Below are 21,143 nucleotides of genomic sequence, written 5' to 3'. Positions count from 1 at the left end.
GCATAATAAATTATACGACAGTTATATGTGCGTTAGTATGTACGTTTAACACTAAATCATAAATCATTTATAATGCATTTCAACTGTTTGGTTTACCTTAATTCTTCAGTATCAACAAATGAATAGGCTATTGTGCAACAGTTGTCACGGTCCGATTGTGTCAGTCTTGGACTGTGAGATTTAGGACATGAGCTTACATTCAAAATCAAATACCGAAAATGAACGAATGCTTGATAGTGACTTGGATAGAGCTTCTTTTAGCAATGCACAGTTCATGTTGCTGTGTTGGTATCACACAACTATTGGATTTTTATCATTTTCAGAGCCTATCCATTCCAGCTTAATTTTTGGATTTTTCTAATATGACATAATACTAAGTCCACTGATGTTTTTATTATAATATTTTATTATATTTTTATACATAAAATAGGTTGCTTAGGCTATTTAAAAGCATGGCAGCATGTAACAGATAAATAATTTGATTATATTTATCTTGAAATAAGCAATTGTTTGACTGTTTTAAAATTAGGTGACATTATTAAGATCATAATATCTTTATTTTACAAAGGATTGTGACATTTACCTTTACTACAAAGGATTTTATTATTTGATGTCTAAAGTAATGGACATTGGGTTTCTATATTTATTTGGATGTTGCAGTATCAATGTTATTTGAAATAGACTTTGATAATAATTATTTGAATGACTCATTTATTTCATTCATTATCATTTCGATATAAAGCATGACTAAATTGTAAATTGTTATGTACCTGCAATAGGGTGTGAAAGATTTAATTTCATACAAATTCAAAACCTGTTCATATAGAAGAAGAAGAAAAAGACGTTTTATTAATATAGCTCCTTTCCGTAGCTCAAGGTCGCTTTACATTGTACATTACAATACATTTACACACCCGCACACACATTACAATAAGGACACATATAGTCACATTATCCAAAATACATGTTAAATAGATGTTTTAGCTCAGTCTTGAATGTAGCCACAGATGACATATTTCGAAGTGTAAGGGTAGTGATTTCCATGATTTAGAAGCATTAACACTAAATGACCTTCCACCTACAGACAACCGGAAATGAGGAATGAACTATAAACCAAGTTCAGCTGATCAAGGGACAGGGCAGGGTGGTAAGAGTAAAGAAGATCAGACAGATATGGAGGTGCAAGACCATTTAATCCCTCAAACGTTAGAAGTAATACCTTAAAGTGAATACGTGATGCCACGGGTAGTAAAGGTCATGAAGCAGAGGAGTAATTTGAGCAGAATGCCTGGTGGAGGTGAGAACTCTTCCTGCTGAGTTTTGAACATATTGTAATTTTGCAATGCGTTTTCTGGGCAGACCAAGAAATAGAGCATAGCAATAATCCAGACATGATGTGATTAATGCATGAATTAAGGTTTCAGCATCCTCTAAAGTGAGAGAAGATCGAAGATATGTGCAATATTACAAAGATGGAAAAATGTTTTTAACAAGAGAAGAAATATGAGAGCCAAAATATAGAGTTGAGTCGATTAAGACACCAAGGTTACTAATAGATGACGAAGGCTTAACATGAACTCCATCAATATCAAAGGACAGGTCCATTCTTTTGACTGTTTTTTATTATTATTATTTAATTTGAGGAAATTCAGGTACATCCAATGCTTGATGTCACTGATACATGCAGTGAGTGAGTCAGGCAGGGATGGTCTGGTGGTGAGATAAATTTGAATGTCATAGCAATGAATTTGAAATTCATGCCTACGAATGATGTCACCAAGTGGATATAGATGATGAACAACAGTGGGCCAAGAACTGAACCTTGAGGAACACCCTGTGTAAGCAAAGCAGTGGCAGATTTATACCCTTGTATGGTGATATATTAATTTCTGTCACTGATGTAAGGAATGAGCCAGGAAAGAGCGGAACCAGAAGAGCAGTTTCAGTGCTATGAGATGGGCAAAATCCTGATTGAAAAGGTTAAAAAAGACCATTAACATATGATCGCAATTGCAAAGCCACAACCTTTTCAAAGATTTTGCTTAAGAATGTTAAAATAGATATTGACCCATGTTTAGATGGTCAAGGCGTATTTTTTTAAGAATGGGGGTCACCACAGCCATTTTTTAATTCTGCTGGGACAATGGCGGAAGCCAAACTACAGTTTATCATATGTTTTGTGAAGGGTGCAACCCCGAGGACTCACCACATCTTAAGAAAAAAAATTAGGTGTAGGACCAAGCCGGCAGGAAGTGGAATTAGAATATGTTTATTTTTTAATCTACCTGTTCCAATTTTAATGCATTCAATGTACATTTTAAACATTTAATATAAACACAATTTAAGATAAATGATTAATATCATGATGCCTTAACATTACACTATGCATTTTGATTAGCTTGTTTTTGCTTTCCCATCATCAAAAAATTAAAGTGCAGACAAGGACATGCATTTAAATCTTTTTAACCCATTGTTTCCACATTATGTTTGGTACATTTGGTGTCTAATCATTTGAATATTCACAGTTTTTCTAAACTGGTTTAAACTAGGCTAAATTTGGCATACTAACCACCTATAAATATTTCCATAATTACATCAAAGTTCCTGTTTGGGATTGATGAAAAACATACTGTTCATAAAGTATCAAGAACCAAAACATGTAAATAATTTGAACAGAGATGGAATTGTACTTTAGGTATGCCTTGCCAGTAAGCTTGACTAATCAATAATTTCAGCAATTCTTGAGAAAGAATGAATTTATACACTTATATCTTCTTATGTAAATAAAATGTACAAAACTTATGTACAAAAACCTGAACACTGCAGGAAGTAAATGTAACAACATCACTCAAGCCCCTTTAACACAACTTCCATGCAATTTAATGACTGACAAAAAATGATAACAGATGACATAATTTACTTTTCAGCAGCAGATTCTGACCATATGTGAAATAAATATGAAAAAAAAAGACAGTTTTAGGACAGTTTAGTAGCCTCCGAGCCATAATTTTGTACGCTAAGCCATAACCACTTGAGCGGGCTGTGACGTAGTGGGGGTGAGGGGCCACCATTGGGCGTGGCCAGGCTCAGTGGTATGCCGCTGCAATTGCCGCAGGGCAACCAATGAGTGTGCTAGACAGCCTGCTCTAGGTCTGCTAGCTGCTGCACTGCGTTGACAAAGAATACAAAATTAAGAATAATTTTTGGCTTCAATATCTCGAGAAAAGATGACTTTTCTCATTGCGTAATCTAAATTTACACGATACTCTTTCCCTCTCTAGAGAGAACCGAGGTTATGTTGGGTCTGGGTATCTGGGTACGTTTTCCACCCACATCATTGTAGCATCTGTTTTGTACAAATGCAAAAGTTTTTTCAAGTGAACGCAAAAGCACTTATATAGTTTTAGCTATATATAATCTCATATTTTGTTAATCACCATGTCCCCAAGTCATCCAGCCGATTAACAGTCCAATGCTTAATTTCACTGATCTCTTCAGTGGGGGCTTTAAAAAAATGTTATATCTATAAATAAACTGACACTGTTTTTTTGCATCCCACCTGAAAAACTCTAAATTGTAAGCTCGATAATGATAGTCGTACCCTACATACCTTCAACAAGAGTACAAATAACCAACATACATGTGGAATGTTGATAAATCTTTACATATATATGCATGCTGCTCCTTACCTTAATGAACTCCAGCTCAACAAAATATGTTTAAGTGCAATATGTGAACTGATTTAAGAATCCAGACAAGCCAGACTAGAACACAGACCTCCCACAGATGCTCCACTTTGTTGGCATGCAGATTAGTGCAAAATGACATATTTACAAAGGCTTATCTGTCAAAGACCTTTCGGTCCTGGAAAACTCCACTCACTTAATGCAGCTGTCCCTCAAAAACATACATTTGTGGCTTTACGTTTTTGTGCATGTTCACGAACGTTTCAAGTCTACAGAAATGGAACTGAAATGGTATGTGGTAAGATGTGCAATGCAAAAAATGGAATCAAAACCTGCTTTAAACCTAATGGCCAGCTGGTGATCCCTTCATACATAATAGCCTATATATTTATACAATGCAATAAGTGGCTTTAAAGTCAACACTGTAACATCAAGCTTTGGAAGGGCTGTGGGTGACTTTCTCAATCCACTTCAGGAACCGGCCGACCCGTGTGTATACACCAGGATAGGTGGGGTCGCCACAACCATGACCCCAGGAGATGATTCCTGTGAGCATCCAGTGCCCACCATCGCCCTGGCACACCAGGGGACCCCCACTGTCACCCTGACAACTGTCCACACGCCGATGGTTCGACAAGCTCCCGGCACACAACATGCGGCTGGTGAAGCGACTGCCGTAGCGTTTTTTACACTTCAAAGAGGGCAGTAATGGAACCCAGGCTTGCAGTAGTGTTCGGGAATACTCCGAGTCTAATACAAGAATAGAAAAAATAAGCATCTCCAAACCTTAAAAAAACCCCGAAACATTTCAATGTATGTAAATAAATAAAATATACAGTACTATTCAAAGGTTTGGGGTCAGTAAGATATACTACTTTTAGCAATTTAGCAAGGAAACATTAAATTGATTAAAGCTACACTGTGTAACTCTTTTAGTTTATTCTTAGCTAAAAACACTTAGATCTTTCAAAAATATATGTGCTCATTAATGTATATTTACTTCGTTCAAGTAATAAAGTATTCTCGTGAGTGTATAATATGCCATTGAAAATACATACGGGTAAGGGGTTCTAATGTCGGTCGCCATGTTGCCCCTCCATCTTGAAAGTACATTAGCCAAAGAGGGACATACCCGTTAATTCAAGCTTCGCCTTTCGCGTTTACGTTTGAGTTAACACTCATGGACGAGGTCGAACTGGATGCCATGTTAATCTTGAACTACATTGGCCACTGTAGGAGTTAAAACGAAATCGGAATTGAGAGGAACAGAAACTAATATTCACTGGATGGTCATATACCTTTTCACCGCTAGATGGGGGTAAAAATCACACAGTGTAGCTTTAAAAGTGACAGTAAATACATTTATGCCTGCTAATTCTGTCATGAAACTATAGATGGCGGAGGCTGATGGGTCCTTAACGCAAGCTGATGATATTTACAGCATTAACTACTTGGCACAAGCTGATTGGTTCATGTCGCATCTCCAGCCAATTAGCTTACTGCTCAACATTTAAATGGCATTTAATGTTTGTCTGAGTTTGTCTTTTGTCACCTTCCCCAGTTCTACCTGTATAAATCTGCTCTGGGTAATTGATATGTGCTATTTGTGCAGCAGCAGTATGTCTTACATACTCAGCAGTGTGTCGTGTATATATTGGCAGTAGCAAGTGCTTTACTTGCTCTACAGCAGCAATAATCAACAGCAGCAATTCAGCAGCAGTAGCAGTGTAGCAGTAGCCTGACTTCGTCATACTCATATTCTAGTGATCTTCCCGACCAAAAAATGTTGTGGGCGGAGTTCGGGCTGGCATCCAGGCTAGTGTAGCAGATCTATTCCAACAAAAATATTAAGCAGTTTTTAACTGTTTTCAACATCGATAATAATTAGAAATATTTGTTGAGCAGCAAATCAGCATATTAGAATGATTTCCGAAGGATCATGTGACACTGACACTGAAGACTGGAGCAATGGCTGCTGAAAATTAATTTAAGTTTCAGTTTCGATTTAATTTCAAATTCAATTAAATTTGCTTTACATTTGACAATATTTGACTGTATATTTTATTTAGCCTAAAAAATGCAGTTTTGGTGGGCATAAGACAAAAAGTCTTACCAACCCCAAACTTTTGAATGTTACCGTATTTTAATTGTCATATTATAATATTTACATGTATGCAAAAATGTTTTTTTATCTTGATTTTTCTTATTCTATTTAATATAGCCTACTGTTTATAAATAATTCATAGGCAATTCACCCAGCATTATTAGCATAGGTCTTCCATCCTAAAGAAAACCATTACTCATCATGATTGTGTTGAAATCACTTAGCATATGTTTAAGTTTGCAGTACCTGTAATTCCCCAGCCGGTAATAACACAGGCGATGGGCCTCTTGCCGCTCTTGTTGCTGTGAGCCGGAAGGCAAACTGCATTAGTGTGTGGGTTAAAGGCCACACAGTTCCCATCTGTCCCCTTCAACTTCAGTAAGGCAATATCATACTCCCAGCCCTGGCTGTTATACTTCCTATGGATCACGATGCGCTCAGGAGAGAGAGTGCGCTCAAAGTCGTCCCTCTCCTCTGTGTGGTAGTCGCCGAGCCGCAGCACGTAACGGGAAGGGTCAGAACCAAATCTGAAAAAAAAAAGAGATGTTCATGCACAGCATGTTTATTTATTGCCAATATGTCATAAATGGCATCAATTGTCACAGTGTACAGTGGTTATCATTCTATGGAGAGCCACTAGATGTCAGTAGAGTCTCTCTCTCACCTCTTGAAGCAATGAGCTGCAGTAATGACCCAACAGGAATTGATGAGAGTCGCCCCACAAAGTGGATGTGTGCCTTTCGATTGAGACCTCAGCCACAAAGATACTTGCCACGGCCAGTCCCCACTACATGAAAGTTACATATGGTTTAAAACACATGCCAAGAAGTGCACTCTTTGTGTTCATGTTGGTTTAATATGGTTAACACTTTGACAGCATTTATAAAAATTGAAATTGAAATTGAATGTGGTGCAATCACTAAAACAAAACATTTTCAGTGACCATGAACTTACAATTGTACACATCTTAATCATTGTTTTTAAAGTTTAATATACATATACATATCAATTTAAACAACCCAAGGTCTAACTTATTTTATTGATAAAATGACTAACCCTGCTAGTCATTTTGCTAAATATTTGATTGCGCTTATCAACACTGCTTGATAAGCGCAACTGCTTAAACCCTGCTTAATAATTGTTGCGGAAATTGTGATAATTTTCAGGATTATTTTTAATGAATAGAAAGTTCAAAAGAACAGCATTTATTTGACAGAAATCTTTTGTAACATTATACATGTCTTTACTGTCACTTTTGAAATAAAAGTAAACTTCTTAAAGGTAGTGTACTTTGAATTAATTATTAGATAAGGACCAAAGAACTACACCATTTTGGAAAAGCCAGAATCCACCATCCAAGAGTGGGCACCACATTCTTCAAAATCTCTTCTTTTTTTGTTCCAGGGAAGAAATACAGGTTTGGAAGTACATGAGGGTGGGTAAATGATGAAAGGATTTAATTTTTTTGTGAACTATACCTTTAAATCTAAAACAGATTTGCTGTTTAATATCAAACACATGATTATACAGTAAATTGTAGTCGCTTTCATGTTACTGTAAATATACAAAAATTATATGCTGTTCTCTAGTGACCACAGTGCAATTTAGACAGTAACAATGGCAGCTGACCAATAAACAATAAATACAGAGAGATTAATAAAAACAATGAAGATGTCACAATATTAGCAAATAATAGGAACCCTGACGTCCATTACCGTAGAGATTTATCTCCTCCAATGATCCTTCTCCTGCGCCTCTGTGTGTTGGGTCTCAAACCACATTCCTGTTTGCTCATGCCGCTGTACTTTACAGGTTCAGTGGTGTAATCACAGATGACCCCTGCGTCCTCACTGTTTCTGCAATCATGGGAGTCCGAGCCTACAGCTGAACATTCACCCAATGAAGCCTCCGTTCCAACGCACTTCACGTTATCCAGATGAATCGGTCCCTGGCCCTCGCCGAAATAAGCCATGGAGCGGGCCTTCGAGACCCCACTGATATAGAAAAGGGGAAAGAGGAACAAGTAAGTGTTTGAAGATTTAGAGATGATCTTTGATCATGTGAAACATGCTTACATGAATCCTAGCTGTCTGCAGACCACTCCAGCATTGATGTCATTCCAACCGTCATCACACACGCTGCCCCACTCGCCATTAATAAACACCTCTACGCGTCCCTCCTTACGGCTCTCACCATCCACCAGCCTCACCAGGGGACCTGGAACCACAGCAGAGCTAGAAACAGCACAGAAAATATGGGCCTCTATAGACTTGAACATATGATAATTTTTCATTTTTGATGTTATGCAAAATCATACCCCCCATGTGGGGTACTACAAAGCCATTTCATTGGCTAAGAATGTTTTTACGGGCACTCTTGTAATACAGCCCTACAATATGGTGTCAATATGGTGCCTGAAATGACAATATATATATATATATATATTTTTAATAATTATTTTAAAATGATTTTTTGATGATTTCAATATTTTTTACTCCATGATCTAACCATGTTCTTCAAGATACAATGTTTTTTTAAAAGCTTATATAAATATGCAAACATGCCATATTATAAAAGATAATGTTTCCTAGAATCCAATTTGGTTTGGAGGGCTCTTAAAAGTGTAAAATGTTTCTTCTTGTGTAACATCTGGTTAGGATTTTATGTTGCTCTTGATGATGATAAAGCTAATAAAAGTGTTTACATGGAGTTTACAAACCTGTGGCTGGAGCCACCTCAGGAATTTCATTGTTATGTGCTTCTCTTTCACAGCGTATGCCCACATCTTCATTGTGGGAGCAGTCGTGCCGCCCCCACTGACTATGAGCACAGTCCAGCAGAGAGCTCTCGCCCCCTTCACATTTCACCTCATCCAGCAAGATCAACCCTGTACCCTCCCCATACATCCCATCTGGAGCCACCTCAGCACGCCCTCTGTTGGATAAATAGCGGTATTGCAGCAACAGATCAGACAGCTAAATAAAAACACTTATACAGTCATAGATTCCTGGTTTCATGTGACCAAAAGATCTCAAATCAAACTTGAAAACATCTAATATGCAAAAATGTGCTACTTTTAGTCACTTCAAAGTAGCACATCATATGCTTACATACATTTACATTAGGAATATGTTATCAATCAGCTTACCGATAACCCAGCTGTCGACATACCACCTGGGCGTGACGTCCAGTCCAGTTGTCATCACATACGGTGCCCCATTCTCCAGCGTAATAAACCTCAAGGCGTCCTTCCCATGGGCTATCAGCTCCTACTAGACGCAACACTCCATCTACAGCAGCATTAGCATGGACATGTTTAATCTATGCACTTATACAGACTGATGAAATGCTGATAAAAGTAAAAGGGGCAGGAATTTTGGTACCTATAGTACTTTTAATGTGTTATCATATGGGCTGTGATGTTGCCTGACACAGTTCATGTCATCATCACCTGTAAATGGGTTACAAGACACTCCAGCGTCCTCCATGTGGTCACAGTTGTGCCGTCCCCAGGGCGCATGAGGACATTCCTCAAGAGACAGTTCATTTCCTGTGCAGTGCACGCCATCCAGGACGATAGGCCCAGTGCCCTGCCCAAAGTGTGCCCATGTCCACGCCTTTGGTACACCACTAAAAATAAACAAATGCCTGTGATTCTTTCCCATGCCAAAACATTCAAGAAACACATTCCTTTTCAAAAGTTTGGGGTCAGTACTTTTTTTTTTTATTAAGAAAGGATGCATTAAATCCATCAAAAATGACAGTAAAGACATGTCAATTTTACAAAATGAAAGGATTTCAAACTTTCTATTCACCAAAGAATCCTGAGAAAATGTATCATGGTTTCCACAAGAACATTGAGCAGCAAAACTGTTTTCAACATTGATAATAAGAAGAAATAGGGTACCAAATCAGAATGATTTTTAAATGATCATGTTACACTAAAAACTTGAGTAACCACCAAGTTCACCCATTCACACAAAGTATAATAACTATAAAGATAACGATAACAATAACTATATTAGAATCCCCACCAATGCAAAACCTTGTTCTGTTTATTATGCACATGCTGGAGTTTTATTGTCTGACACTTTAAATCCTTAAGCTCTTTAAGGTGTTATGGATTCTGATTGGCTTGATAAAATCGATATTGTTATAGTTATAGCGTGGGCTCTGCTATTATTTGATATTTAAAACTTTACATTTATTATCATAATGTCCTTTGTGTGAACAGGCCTTAATGGATGCTCAAAATTCAGCTTTGCCAGCCCAGAATAAATTAAAATATAATTATATTAAAATAAATAATACAGTTACATTAAAGTCTAATACTATTACAATTATATGACATAATTACTGTTGTAATTTTGATTAAATAAATGCAGCCTTGGTGAGACTTCTTTCAAACTTTTGAAAAAATAGTATACATTATGATTATAACTATGGGGAAGAAAAGATACAGAGGTACCCTAGTTCAGTTACATAACTTTGTATTGATACTTACAATGCAAAGGCATTCAAGATAATTATTGTTGATGTATATAATGTACAATAAGAGGATAGTGAGAAGTGTATAGAAAACAGAACAGATCCCACTGCAGATTCATGGAGTGAATCCCTGCACCCTATCAATCATTCATACACTCCTTCCATTCATCTATATTAATAAAGTTCACTCACTGTGCTAGCGCGTAAAAAATGACTGTCTTTTTAAGCGGCACTCAGACCTGTGCATGACATCATCAGTGTCTCCCAGCTCAAAGCAAAAAATAAATAAATAAAAAAAATAATTTATAAATATTATCTAAAGAGAAAAGAGCTCAGTAACGTCATGTCCTTAATTTACAAAAGCTTTCAAGCAACATTAGAAGAACTTGCAATATATCCTCGTACTCTTGTATACCTCGTAATTGAAAGCCACAAGGGAGATCATGGAATTTTTTTTTTTTTTTTACTAAATGTATTTTTTAGGGCTGTCAAAGTTAACATGTTAACTTCAGATATTAATTTAACAAATATATTTTCCTTTTATCTACAGCCTCAGGCTGAAAGGTGTGTAATAAAATCCAATCTGTCAACTTAATAGAAAATACATATTTTCCAGATAATATTATATTTTATAGAATGGAATAGGATGGGATTTTAATGGGATTGGGATTCATGAAGTCATATTTGGGGCTCCTTGGCATCAAAAAGGATACAAATGATGACATATTTCTTACCCCAACCCCAACTGTCTGCAAACCACTTCAGCATCAATATCATCCCATTGGTCATCACAGATAGTACCCCACTTCCCATTATGGTACACCTCCACACGCCCCTCGAAATCCTCAAGGCCTCCCACGAGCCTCAGGGGGGCACCATTACCTAAGCAAAACAGTCCAATCAAGCGATAATTCATTTACTGCAGCAGAGAATGATCAGGGCAAAATAATGAGTGAAACATTTCACACTATCTTGAGAGCAGAAGCGTAAAACTATGATGCTATATGCATCGTTAGAGGTACTTTTACAAGATATATGTCTCCCACATATGGCATAATGCTTAGTAGCATGTATGTGTGCGTGGTAAATGATGGGGACGTGTAAGAACCCTTGGCAAAGCCTCAGAGATCTCAGATTGCTTTCTCCTTCCTAATGTTTCTGTGTGAATAATTCACAGCTCTCGCTAAATATACCTGACCTTGTTCTAGCAAACTGTCCCATTACAACAGGCACACTGTTTATGACTCTGCTTCTGTCTGTCATGAATTCGGTCTTCATTTAGCTCCACAGAAGGCCACACTAAGGAGTATGATCAGCAGATACAAGAAGCTCAGCTAGCACTTTATGAACTGTAAATCTGAGAAATTTAATTGACAGCCTGTGATAAATATAATATTTCCTAACTTGCATTAAGTTCTCTCTCTATATCAACATCTACATCTATAAAGGCCCTATATATCTGTATCTATATGTACATCTATATTATATATACCTTTCAAAAGTAAATAAAAGTGAAAGAAAATGACTACTTTTTCAAATTTGAAAGCATATATATATATATATATATATATATATATATAAAACAAACTTACCCTCTGGAACAGCACACACCACTCCGGCCTCATTGCCATGGTTACAGTCGCCGGAGACATATTTCCGGCTCCGGCACTTCAGCAGAGAATCTTCATTGCCATGGCAGCCAAGACGTTCAAAGTGGAAGAGACCAGATCCAGGTCCAAAGTAAGAGTGCCGAAGCGCAGTGCCGATTTCACTGTTGGGGAGTTAGCAGGTAATTAAATGAGAGCACATGCTGAGCGTAATTCAGTACAGAGCCTCTAGCTGATAATGAATAGAGTTTGCAGCTTATACCCGAGCCTCAGTTGTCTACAGATCACACTGGCATCTCGATCAGTCAGGTGAATGTCACACACTGCTCCCCAACGGCCATTCAGGTAAACCTCAAGACGACCACTTTTATTAGACGAAGCCCCCACCAACCGAGCCTCACCTGGAGGAATAGGTGTAACAAAACATTCAACTTTCCCTTGAATATCTATATAGTTTGGTCAATAATAAACTAAAGTATATTATAACAATAATATGAGAAATAATAAGTAACTTGTTTCTCTGATGTCAGTTAATGGTCACATGCCATGCAGGTAAACAAATTAAATATTGAATCTTTCTTAGTTAGTGTTTTATTTTCATTGAGTTGTTTGAATCCAACATGTTTATGATTTGATTACTTAATAGCGTTTCATTAAATTCACAAACCCCATGCAGTTTCTTCAAGAAACCCAGTTTGGGAAATCCTGACATGATGTGTATAATGCACTTCATATTGTTGATAAAGAATTGAATATATTTTCGTTCTTTCTGTATTTTTATATCAATATGGTACAAGTTTATCATGTTCAGTTCAATGTGTTTGTGTGGACTATTTGCCTGTTTCCCGGTCAAGATTATCGGTGTTTATGTCATTGTCTTTTTGGTCACTTGGATTCTCTCTCTCCCTCATCCCTACGCACCTGTTGCTATATATATATATGTTTTTCAAATGCTATTTATTTTTTGAGAAATCCAATTATCCATTTCCTTATTGTTGATCCTTTCTATTCAGTGGAGAGCAGACATCCTCAAATATAATTAGCTTTTACCTCCGTGTCTTCTTTCTCCTTGACTAGAGGACAACAAGTAAAAGTGGCACAGCTTACCCCACTATCACCCATTTACATCTACAGACTCTGTGAATCAACTCTCTGCAATTAGTACAGAATGATCACATTAGAGACATTGTGTCTTAATTATTAAAAATTATCATCTTGCTGCCACACGCCATGCTCACAGACATGAATTTAAATACACTCTAATTGTTTGAGTCTCTAACCGTGTTTAATGTTGTTACCCTGAAAGGAAAAGCAGGAGAAAGGCAGACAGAGATAATCACAGCTCCTAGAGATTTTAACACCGGCTCAGGACTGAACCACAGACACAGTTAGGTGTTGATGACAGACCAGCACAAAGAGATCCAGAGAGCGAATGGACAATTTCTGAGTGGGAGCACAGAGTGACAAATACACACGACACAAGGGACGTGAGCCTGATTGATTATTAAACATTAAATGCATAGACAGGAGAAGATGAATAGAGTATAATAAAAAGAGAGGACAGAGAGAATCCTTGACTGTTGGCTGTGTGCTGACTGCCATAATAAACGTCACTCGATTTCTGTACAACAACACCTACGCTAATATGACAGCTATGACACAAATACTCACCACATTCACTTAATAAACACACACAGCACAGTATAGTAAGAACTTTTCAATGTCAAACGCAGCAAGTCCAGAGCCACCTGCAACCGTGCACTACAGCCCCAAATGTTATTTTATTTTCTGCATTTTTGAATATTCTAGTTTTTTCTTTTTTATTTTTTCATTTTTTTAGGGACCATGTACAATTTCAAACATAAATGTTACCATTTGATGCATTGTACCAGAGTTAGCCAAAGGTTAATTTACATCTGCAGTCCCAATGTATTTACTGTATGCTTGAATAGCAATGACACCTGATTTAATATCAAATGAGTTTATCAACAACCCATTTGTACAAAGGACTCAAAATGAAACTTAGATACAAATTAGCTTGTGCTTCAATCTCTACGTACAATGCATTTTATTCGTTTATGCGTTTGTACTGTCTCTAAATAGACCTAAACCTTAAATAAATAAACCTGTAAATTAATGAATGTATAAATAAACATGTAAATAAACCTACATACATACAAACAGTTAGGCTCCAGAAAGGTGTTGATCATAACGGTAATTAATTTGAGAATAATAAAGATGAATCAGAATTAGCTCAGCTTTGTCAGATATACCAGTCTGTGTGTACACTTTAATATGTCTAGAACATATAGTGCATAATTTTCCTAATTATAACTTAGCTGGTCACAGTATATCTCTGATTTCTAAAATGTTTCATGGGAAAGTCATGCTAGACTGATATAATATCTGTAACGATAACCAGCCTGCTCAACATTTCGAAGAAACAACCTGAAACATTTTTGCATAGTGACACTTATCATTTTCAAGCTTCATATCAGAAATAGTTTTGCACATGTGTTGGTAGGTTTGTGAATGGCATTTGTCACATTTACACAAGGGTCTGTCCACACAAAATGTTTTTTTGCATTCCACTGCTCTGCTTTTAAACATGCGCTGGATGTTTGACCGGTGCTCTCCTATCTTCTGAAAACACAGTGTTCAAGTTAAAAATATCAATCTCAAGAGCATGTTTTTTTTACATTCCACTGACCTGCATCTTTCTTTCTTTTTTTTGCATGAATGGTCCCTTACTCTCAAGGTACAAAAAGATATTAAAATAAAGCTTTTGTTTAAAAAAAAACCCCCACCAACAACAAGGAATGCTCACCCTGGTGGCAGTCGCAGTAGGCCCATCCGATTGCTCCTGACTTCTGTCTGAAAAAGCACCAGGGGTTGGATGCACGGTCAGGATTTCTACAGTGGTTGTGGTCACCCAGCCCACGATCAGGGTACTGCAGCATGTAGTCGGGAAAGTCAGTCCATTTTAGACAGGAAGAGCCAGAGTCTGTCTGAGACACAGATCCATTGTAATAACCCAGCTCAGTGAAGCCCTCAGAGCAGGACAGAGGTCCTATGGGAAACATGCACACAATTTAAAGTTAAATTCAGCATTCAAACTTTAATAATGCCCTTGATGGAGCACAAAATAATATTTTAATCCAGTGGCAAATAAAGCTCAACTTATTTTAAAATCCTTGGCATGAAAACAAAATGTGCATGTCGTGTTATGTCAAAGCAGCAGTGTTGTAAATCTAAGGTGGTCTTATTAGCTTTCTTAACTTGTAACTTTTTTTCTGTGAGTGAAAACCCCTACAGTCCTTCCTCTGGGTGCAGAGGGTGAGGGACAGCAGTGTGAGATACTAATGATGGCTTACTGCACTGCTGGAACACCAAGACCTGTGAGGACCCACTGATGAGTCACAGATTCAGACCTTACATGCCCTGTAGTGATGTGTTATACAATGTGTGTGTGTTCAAACAAATAAATATTAAGGAATTACTCAAATAACTAATTTACTTTTGCTTGCTTGCATCAGTTATTCACAATCAGGAACCCCCTTTTTCGAAGTGATTCTAATGAAAAACCTTAAAGTAAAAACAATATCGAGTATTTTTGTGATCAAATTATGTGATCTATTCTAGACAACAAGTCTCATGTAAGAGAACGTTTTCTAAAATATTTACTGTGTAGAAGCAGCCAGAAACAACAAATTTAATTCCAAGGTTTAGTGTGTTGTTAAATTAATTTGTGAGCATTTAACCAATCATTTAATACAGCAATCCATAATTTATTAGTCATCTTAAGCAGTTCCCCATTCGCTGCAGGTCTGTTATCTAATGCTTTTCTGGAAATGTGACTAGAAAGGGAGAAAGTCCTGGGCTTTTTGCCCACTGTCCAAATGCAAGCTTAACTAGAGTCTTGACGTATTTTCAGACAAGAGACCAGACAAGTAGTCTTCATTGGGTGCTTTGGGCATAACACATATCATTTCAGATTCAAACATTTGTTTAGGCAAGTAACACCAAAGGGAAACTTATCCACTACAAATAAATATCAGAATCGTTTGAAAGCTTGTTAAAATAAAACATTTTTGCTAATTTTTATATCACAATTTTACATTTCTGAAGATATAAAATCAGAATGACATGATATAAAAGTCACAATTGAGTTTTATAAAGTGAGAATTGCAAGATATAAACACAATTGTGAGAAATAATTCAGACTTATATATTATAATTATAATTCTCTTTATATATAGCAATTCTGTCTTTATAACATGCAATTGCGACTTTATATCATGAAATTCTGACTTTATATCTCCCAATTGCGTGTTATAAAGTCAGGAAAGTCCGAAAAAAAAAAAAGTCTGAATTGCGAGTTTATTTCTCCCAATTGCAACTTTATATCATACAATTTTGAAATTGTTAGAATTGCGAGATGTAAACTCGCAATTGTGAGAGAAAAAAAAGTTAGAATTGTGAGATAAAAAGTCACAATTATCTTTTTTATTTTTTTATTCTGTGGTGGAAACAAGCTTCCATATAATTGATCAGCTCTGGGGAAAAAAAAAAAAAAAAACTCCTGAGAATTTATGGTCCTGTTGTGCAGGATCAAACAGAGGACATTGTGCCCTAGTCTCTCTTTAGAAGCAGGTGCTAAACCCTTAGGGAGGAGAGAGAGAGATGAGACAATCTCATACTCTGAGTATTATGGGCCAAAACGCTAGCAGATGTTACGCCAGAAAAGTATTTACACCTGTATGCGTATACAAATACACCCAGCAGACACATAGCCTAACCCTGCTTGTGTAGATTACTTTAGACTATTGAGCTGAAAAGACTGATGGCCAACATAAGCATATCTAAAGCATCTCTGAAACTGTATTACGTCTACATTATTCCAAATATAACTGTAAACAAAGTACTGAAAAAAACTCATACAGTATCATTCCATATCTTATTAGAAACATGTTTTATCAGGGAACAGTATTAGATTTCCAATGTAAGCCATTTTTATACATCCAGCCCATCCATTTTGATTATCTCAATTTAGGAAGAGGCATCAGAGGAGGCTGACGTGGCTATCTGACATCTCACTGAACAAAAAAAAAAAAAAAACCCCTCCATGATCTAATGATAAAATATTGATAATAATTTTTTGATGTTATGGCTGCTGATAACCATGTAATGCAATACAATATAATGCAATGCAATTAATATAATATAACCATTATCAAATACATACATACATACATATATACATATTAGTTAATATATATATATATATATATATATATATACATTTATGATACTGAAATGCACTATATATATCGGTATTAGTTATTGACTGATATACATATACAGTACATATATATATATATATATATATATATATATATATACATACATACATACATACATACATACATACATACATACATACATACATACTGTATATACCAGACATAACACCAATAAATTTAAAAAATATAATATCAGTCAATAACTAATACCGATATATATATAGTGCATTTCAGTATCATAAATATGTGCATTGCAAGTCAATGATAAAACCTCATAAACTTTGTTAGAATAGTACAGTATATAAGCAAAAAAATGTATCTATGGAAAAGAGATTTGATTGTTGATGTTTCCTATTTAAAACAAATTTTTGACATTATAAATATATGTACATTGGCCGGTTAATAGTTCAAGAGTCTAAAATCTTTTCTTGCACACACTCACGTCTCGTCTTGTGATAGCTCAGGTTCCACGCTGTATGTCGGTCTGTACATACAGTAAAGCAATTTGCTGAAATAGCATCAGGGTTGAGTTCCAGTCATATTTATCATGGTGTTACAGTTATAGAGCACGATAAAGACCACCAACAAGACTCCTGGTAGTCTCACAAGAGACTAAATATAAGTGGTTTAACAGCAGATGCTGCTGGCCTGTGTAAAATAAGTCTACAGATGAGGCAATCATAGAGGAATCTCACACTGCCCCAGCATGAACTGGGAGTAGGTTGACGTTTCTGTGGAAGGTTGAGTATATTTCAGCATCCTGCCCTAAGGATGTCAGCGCACAAACCTGTCCAGACTTGGAAAGGCAAGGAGAGCAATAAAGTTCACAGAATATGAATATGACACGTGTAATATGCAAAAACAGTGGGACATTCAGTCTCAAATTAGCGACTCCTCAAAGCCCATCAATGCCACAGTTGCTTCAAATCCATTCACTGTCATCAGTAAGTGTTTGTGCTTTACTCATATTACAAGCACATTGAATATTGTGTTTCTCTCCATGGCAATCTTGTCTGAGAAGCCATTGTTGTGGTTGAGTGTTTCTTTAACTCTGCCGTAGGGAAACATCGACAAATATATCTCTTGACAGTCAAGTGTTTTTGCATCGGTTAATGTTGTATTACAGTGCCAAGCAGGGATGTGGTTCTTGGCACTGAAAGAGATGCTCTTTACGAGAACAAAATACAGTGACATTTCAGCTGCAACCAATGAGTGTGTGCCTGAATTAGGTAACATAATTTAATTTCCCAAGCAAATGTTCTCACAAAAAAAAAAAAAAAACCTTTAAGAAATAGTGAAAAATATAGACTTATAAATGCATGTGAGTGCCTACCTGAGCTCTGCAGGGTATTTAGGTACACAGCACTCTGTCTTGCCTATGAAGACAAAACAACAACAGTCAGTCTTTCTTTCAATAAAAAATAAAAAGTATCAAGGACATGTAGTTTTTTTTGACCATGTTCTTTGAATTAACTTGTGAAATGAGTGGGTAATCATTTGGTATTCATTTTGGCATTGGTATTTTGTTTAAAATATACAAAAGCATCATGGTATTCCAATCTGATACCTTCACGGTACCACACTCTTAACAATAAAGGTTCCAAAAGGGGGGGTTGATGTGATGCCATAGACAGAAAAACCATTATTTGGTTCTTCAAAAAAAAACTTTCAGTGAAGAGTTCTTAAAATAATTTTTTTTTCTTAGATCATTTTAATAATCTAAATGACTTTTCCACTAAAATGAACCTTTTGTGCAATGGAAAGTGTCTTGGATGTTAAAGATCTTCATGGAACCACAAAAGGAAAACTTTTTATGTGCATGACAATGGACATGACAAATAAATGAAGTGAATAATAATACTAGACATGAATTAAGACTTAAACACAAGACACAGCCTTATTTGTAGCATTTTATTTGTTGTTGTTTTGATCCCAAAAACCAGCTGCCAGCCTTAGTAGGTTTTCACCCTAGAGGAAGGTTATTAAAGGTATCCGTTGCTTTACGACAGGAAAATGTCACAAAGACATGAGTTAATAGTGTGGAGGAGTTATGCTTTAGCAGTACTTCAGCTGAGATCAAAGAACACTTTCATGGCCATCAAGCCATTATGTGACTGCTACTGTGTGAGCTGGGTGATGAGGGGAATTGCATCACACTTTAGTTTTCTCTCATCCTCATTCCTCACTAAACTGCAAGCAAACGATTGGACAGGACACTTGCAATAGAGGGTGTAAGTAGCTACAAATAAAATGCCTCAAACCTTTTTTCAAGTTTCAAACCTTCAGACTTGAACAACTAAGACAAAAAATATCAGCAAGTATACAGTAACTGTCATATTGTCCTAAGAAACTGTTTAGTCTAAACTAAGGCCTAATCCTGGCTTCATATAAAATATCAAACAGGAAACATAATTGAACATTTGCTCTAAATGTTTTAGTTTAGATGTTCTTGAAAATGATGTTCTTGCAAAGCCTGACTGCAATACCAAAACCTAAATGACCCAAAGACAATAGAAGGATTACTCTTTGGTTGACTGATATGCTCAGCTTGCACAGGATGTGCAGCTTATATTCTTATAAGTAATTATGTTCTGTTCTTATTATTTTCATGAATGTTTTGTTTATTCATATATCCCTGCTTAAACATCTTAACAGTGTGGCTTTCAAGTATGTTGACTGGTTTTAGTGGAGTTTTTGACACTTTTCAACTTGTCAGGCCACAGCAGACCAGCTGAAGATCATCTTAAACCATCTGAAACCATGCAAACCGACTTTAGTGTTTAACCGACTGGTTTAATGTTTTATTTTACAGTTGTATTTTATTTTTGCTACATTTGTTACATGTAGGCTACTTACTGTAGTAATAATAGTAAATTATGCATAATTGTATGCAACTAACTCTAAATCAAACTCTATTCCTATAGTAAGTGCATGGTGATCATTGATCCTCAGTAATTAAATGTAAGCTATACTTAAACTGTAACAAGGACATTAAAATAGTGCAATCGTGTTTTTTTATTAAGTATTGCCATAATGATGATAATAATAATAATAATAATAATAAATATAGGCCTAAATAAAATAAAAACTTATAACGCCACATATTATGGGAACATGCGTGTAAATATGCATGCACGGCTATCATTACCTCGTGAATCGTGATTATTATTTAGATAAGTTACTTTAAATAGATTAAATTTAAAGGGGCAAAGTACACCTCAGACACACACACACACACACACACACAAAACGAACAAAGACTGCATAATTCCTTCTGTAACAATCATACACTTTCACGTGATAAACGGCGTTAATGTACAGTGACGACGTCAAAAAAGAGTCATAATAACATGCAGGATCAAAATGTTAAACCTTTCGCGTGTCGACTTCCATTCTAACTACTCATTTAACAGAAGATAATTGTACAATCTCATTTTACTGACTAGTAAAAAATATCATTACAGTACACGTAGGCAATCATGAAAAACAGCTTTTTGTCGCCGTCTGAACTCCTCTTTACTAAAACTAAGGAACGCGTGACGCGTCAATAAATAAATCAGTCAGTTTGACTGTTAGTCAGTTTGACTGTTTGAACTTATTAGTCATTGCAAACTGAGTTTACATACCTCGCCGTAGACACCGACAGAGAAGCGAAATATAAAAGCGATAGAGAGAATCCCAGTGATATCCATCCTGTCATTGACCATTCATCCAGCACAACTGTCCCATCATCGCTCTCCGCGGGCATACGGGTAAAGTGGGACGCCTTCCCGCCTCAAAATGTTTATAAATATATGTTCCAGAAGAAGAAACATTGAAAATGATCAAATAGAACAAAACAATATTGTGTAAACTTATAAAAGTCCAACGACACGACTGACACCCCTTGCATGTGTAGGTCTGACTGAGGTTTGCGTTCACTGAGGTGAAGAAAGAAAACGCCGCTCCTGCAGCC

The 21,143-nt window shown here is 36.3% G+C and overlaps 1 protein-coding gene across 1 annotated transcript; it reads right to left on the bottom strand.

Annotated features, from left to right (window-relative positions):
• Positions 1 to 823: 823 nt before the first annotated feature.
• Positions 824 to 21,143, bottom strand: LOC120480068 (neurotrypsin). Its single transcript, XM_039673014.2, has 14 exons — positions 20,815 to 21,143; positions 18,522 to 18,564; positions 14,713 to 14,955; positions 12,148 to 12,286; positions 11,871 to 12,049; positions 11,013 to 11,160; positions 9,242 to 9,420; positions 8,939 to 9,080; positions 8,510 to 8,724; positions 7,866 to 8,007; positions 7,506 to 7,784; positions 6,455 to 6,577; positions 6,037 to 6,317; positions 824 to 4,436 (listed from the first exon to the last, which is right to left on the bottom strand). The coding sequence occupies exons 1-14, from the start codon at positions 20,893 to 20,895 to the stop codon at positions 4,117 to 4,119; spliced, it is 2,514 nt and encodes an 837-aa protein (XP_039528948.2). The 5' UTR covers positions 20,896 to 21,143; the 3' UTR covers positions 824 to 4,116.

The sequence above is a fragment of the Pimephales promelas genome, chromosome 11, assembly GCF_988280905.1.
Source record: "Pimephales promelas chromosome 11, fPimPro1.hap1.1, whole genome shotgun sequence".
In the NCBI taxonomy this organism is placed as follows: domain Eukaryota; kingdom Metazoa; phylum Chordata; class Actinopteri; order Cypriniformes; family Leuciscidae; genus Pimephales; species Pimephales promelas.
Note: the sequence above shows the minus strand (reverse complement) of the source record. Positions and strands in the feature narration are given on the sequence as shown.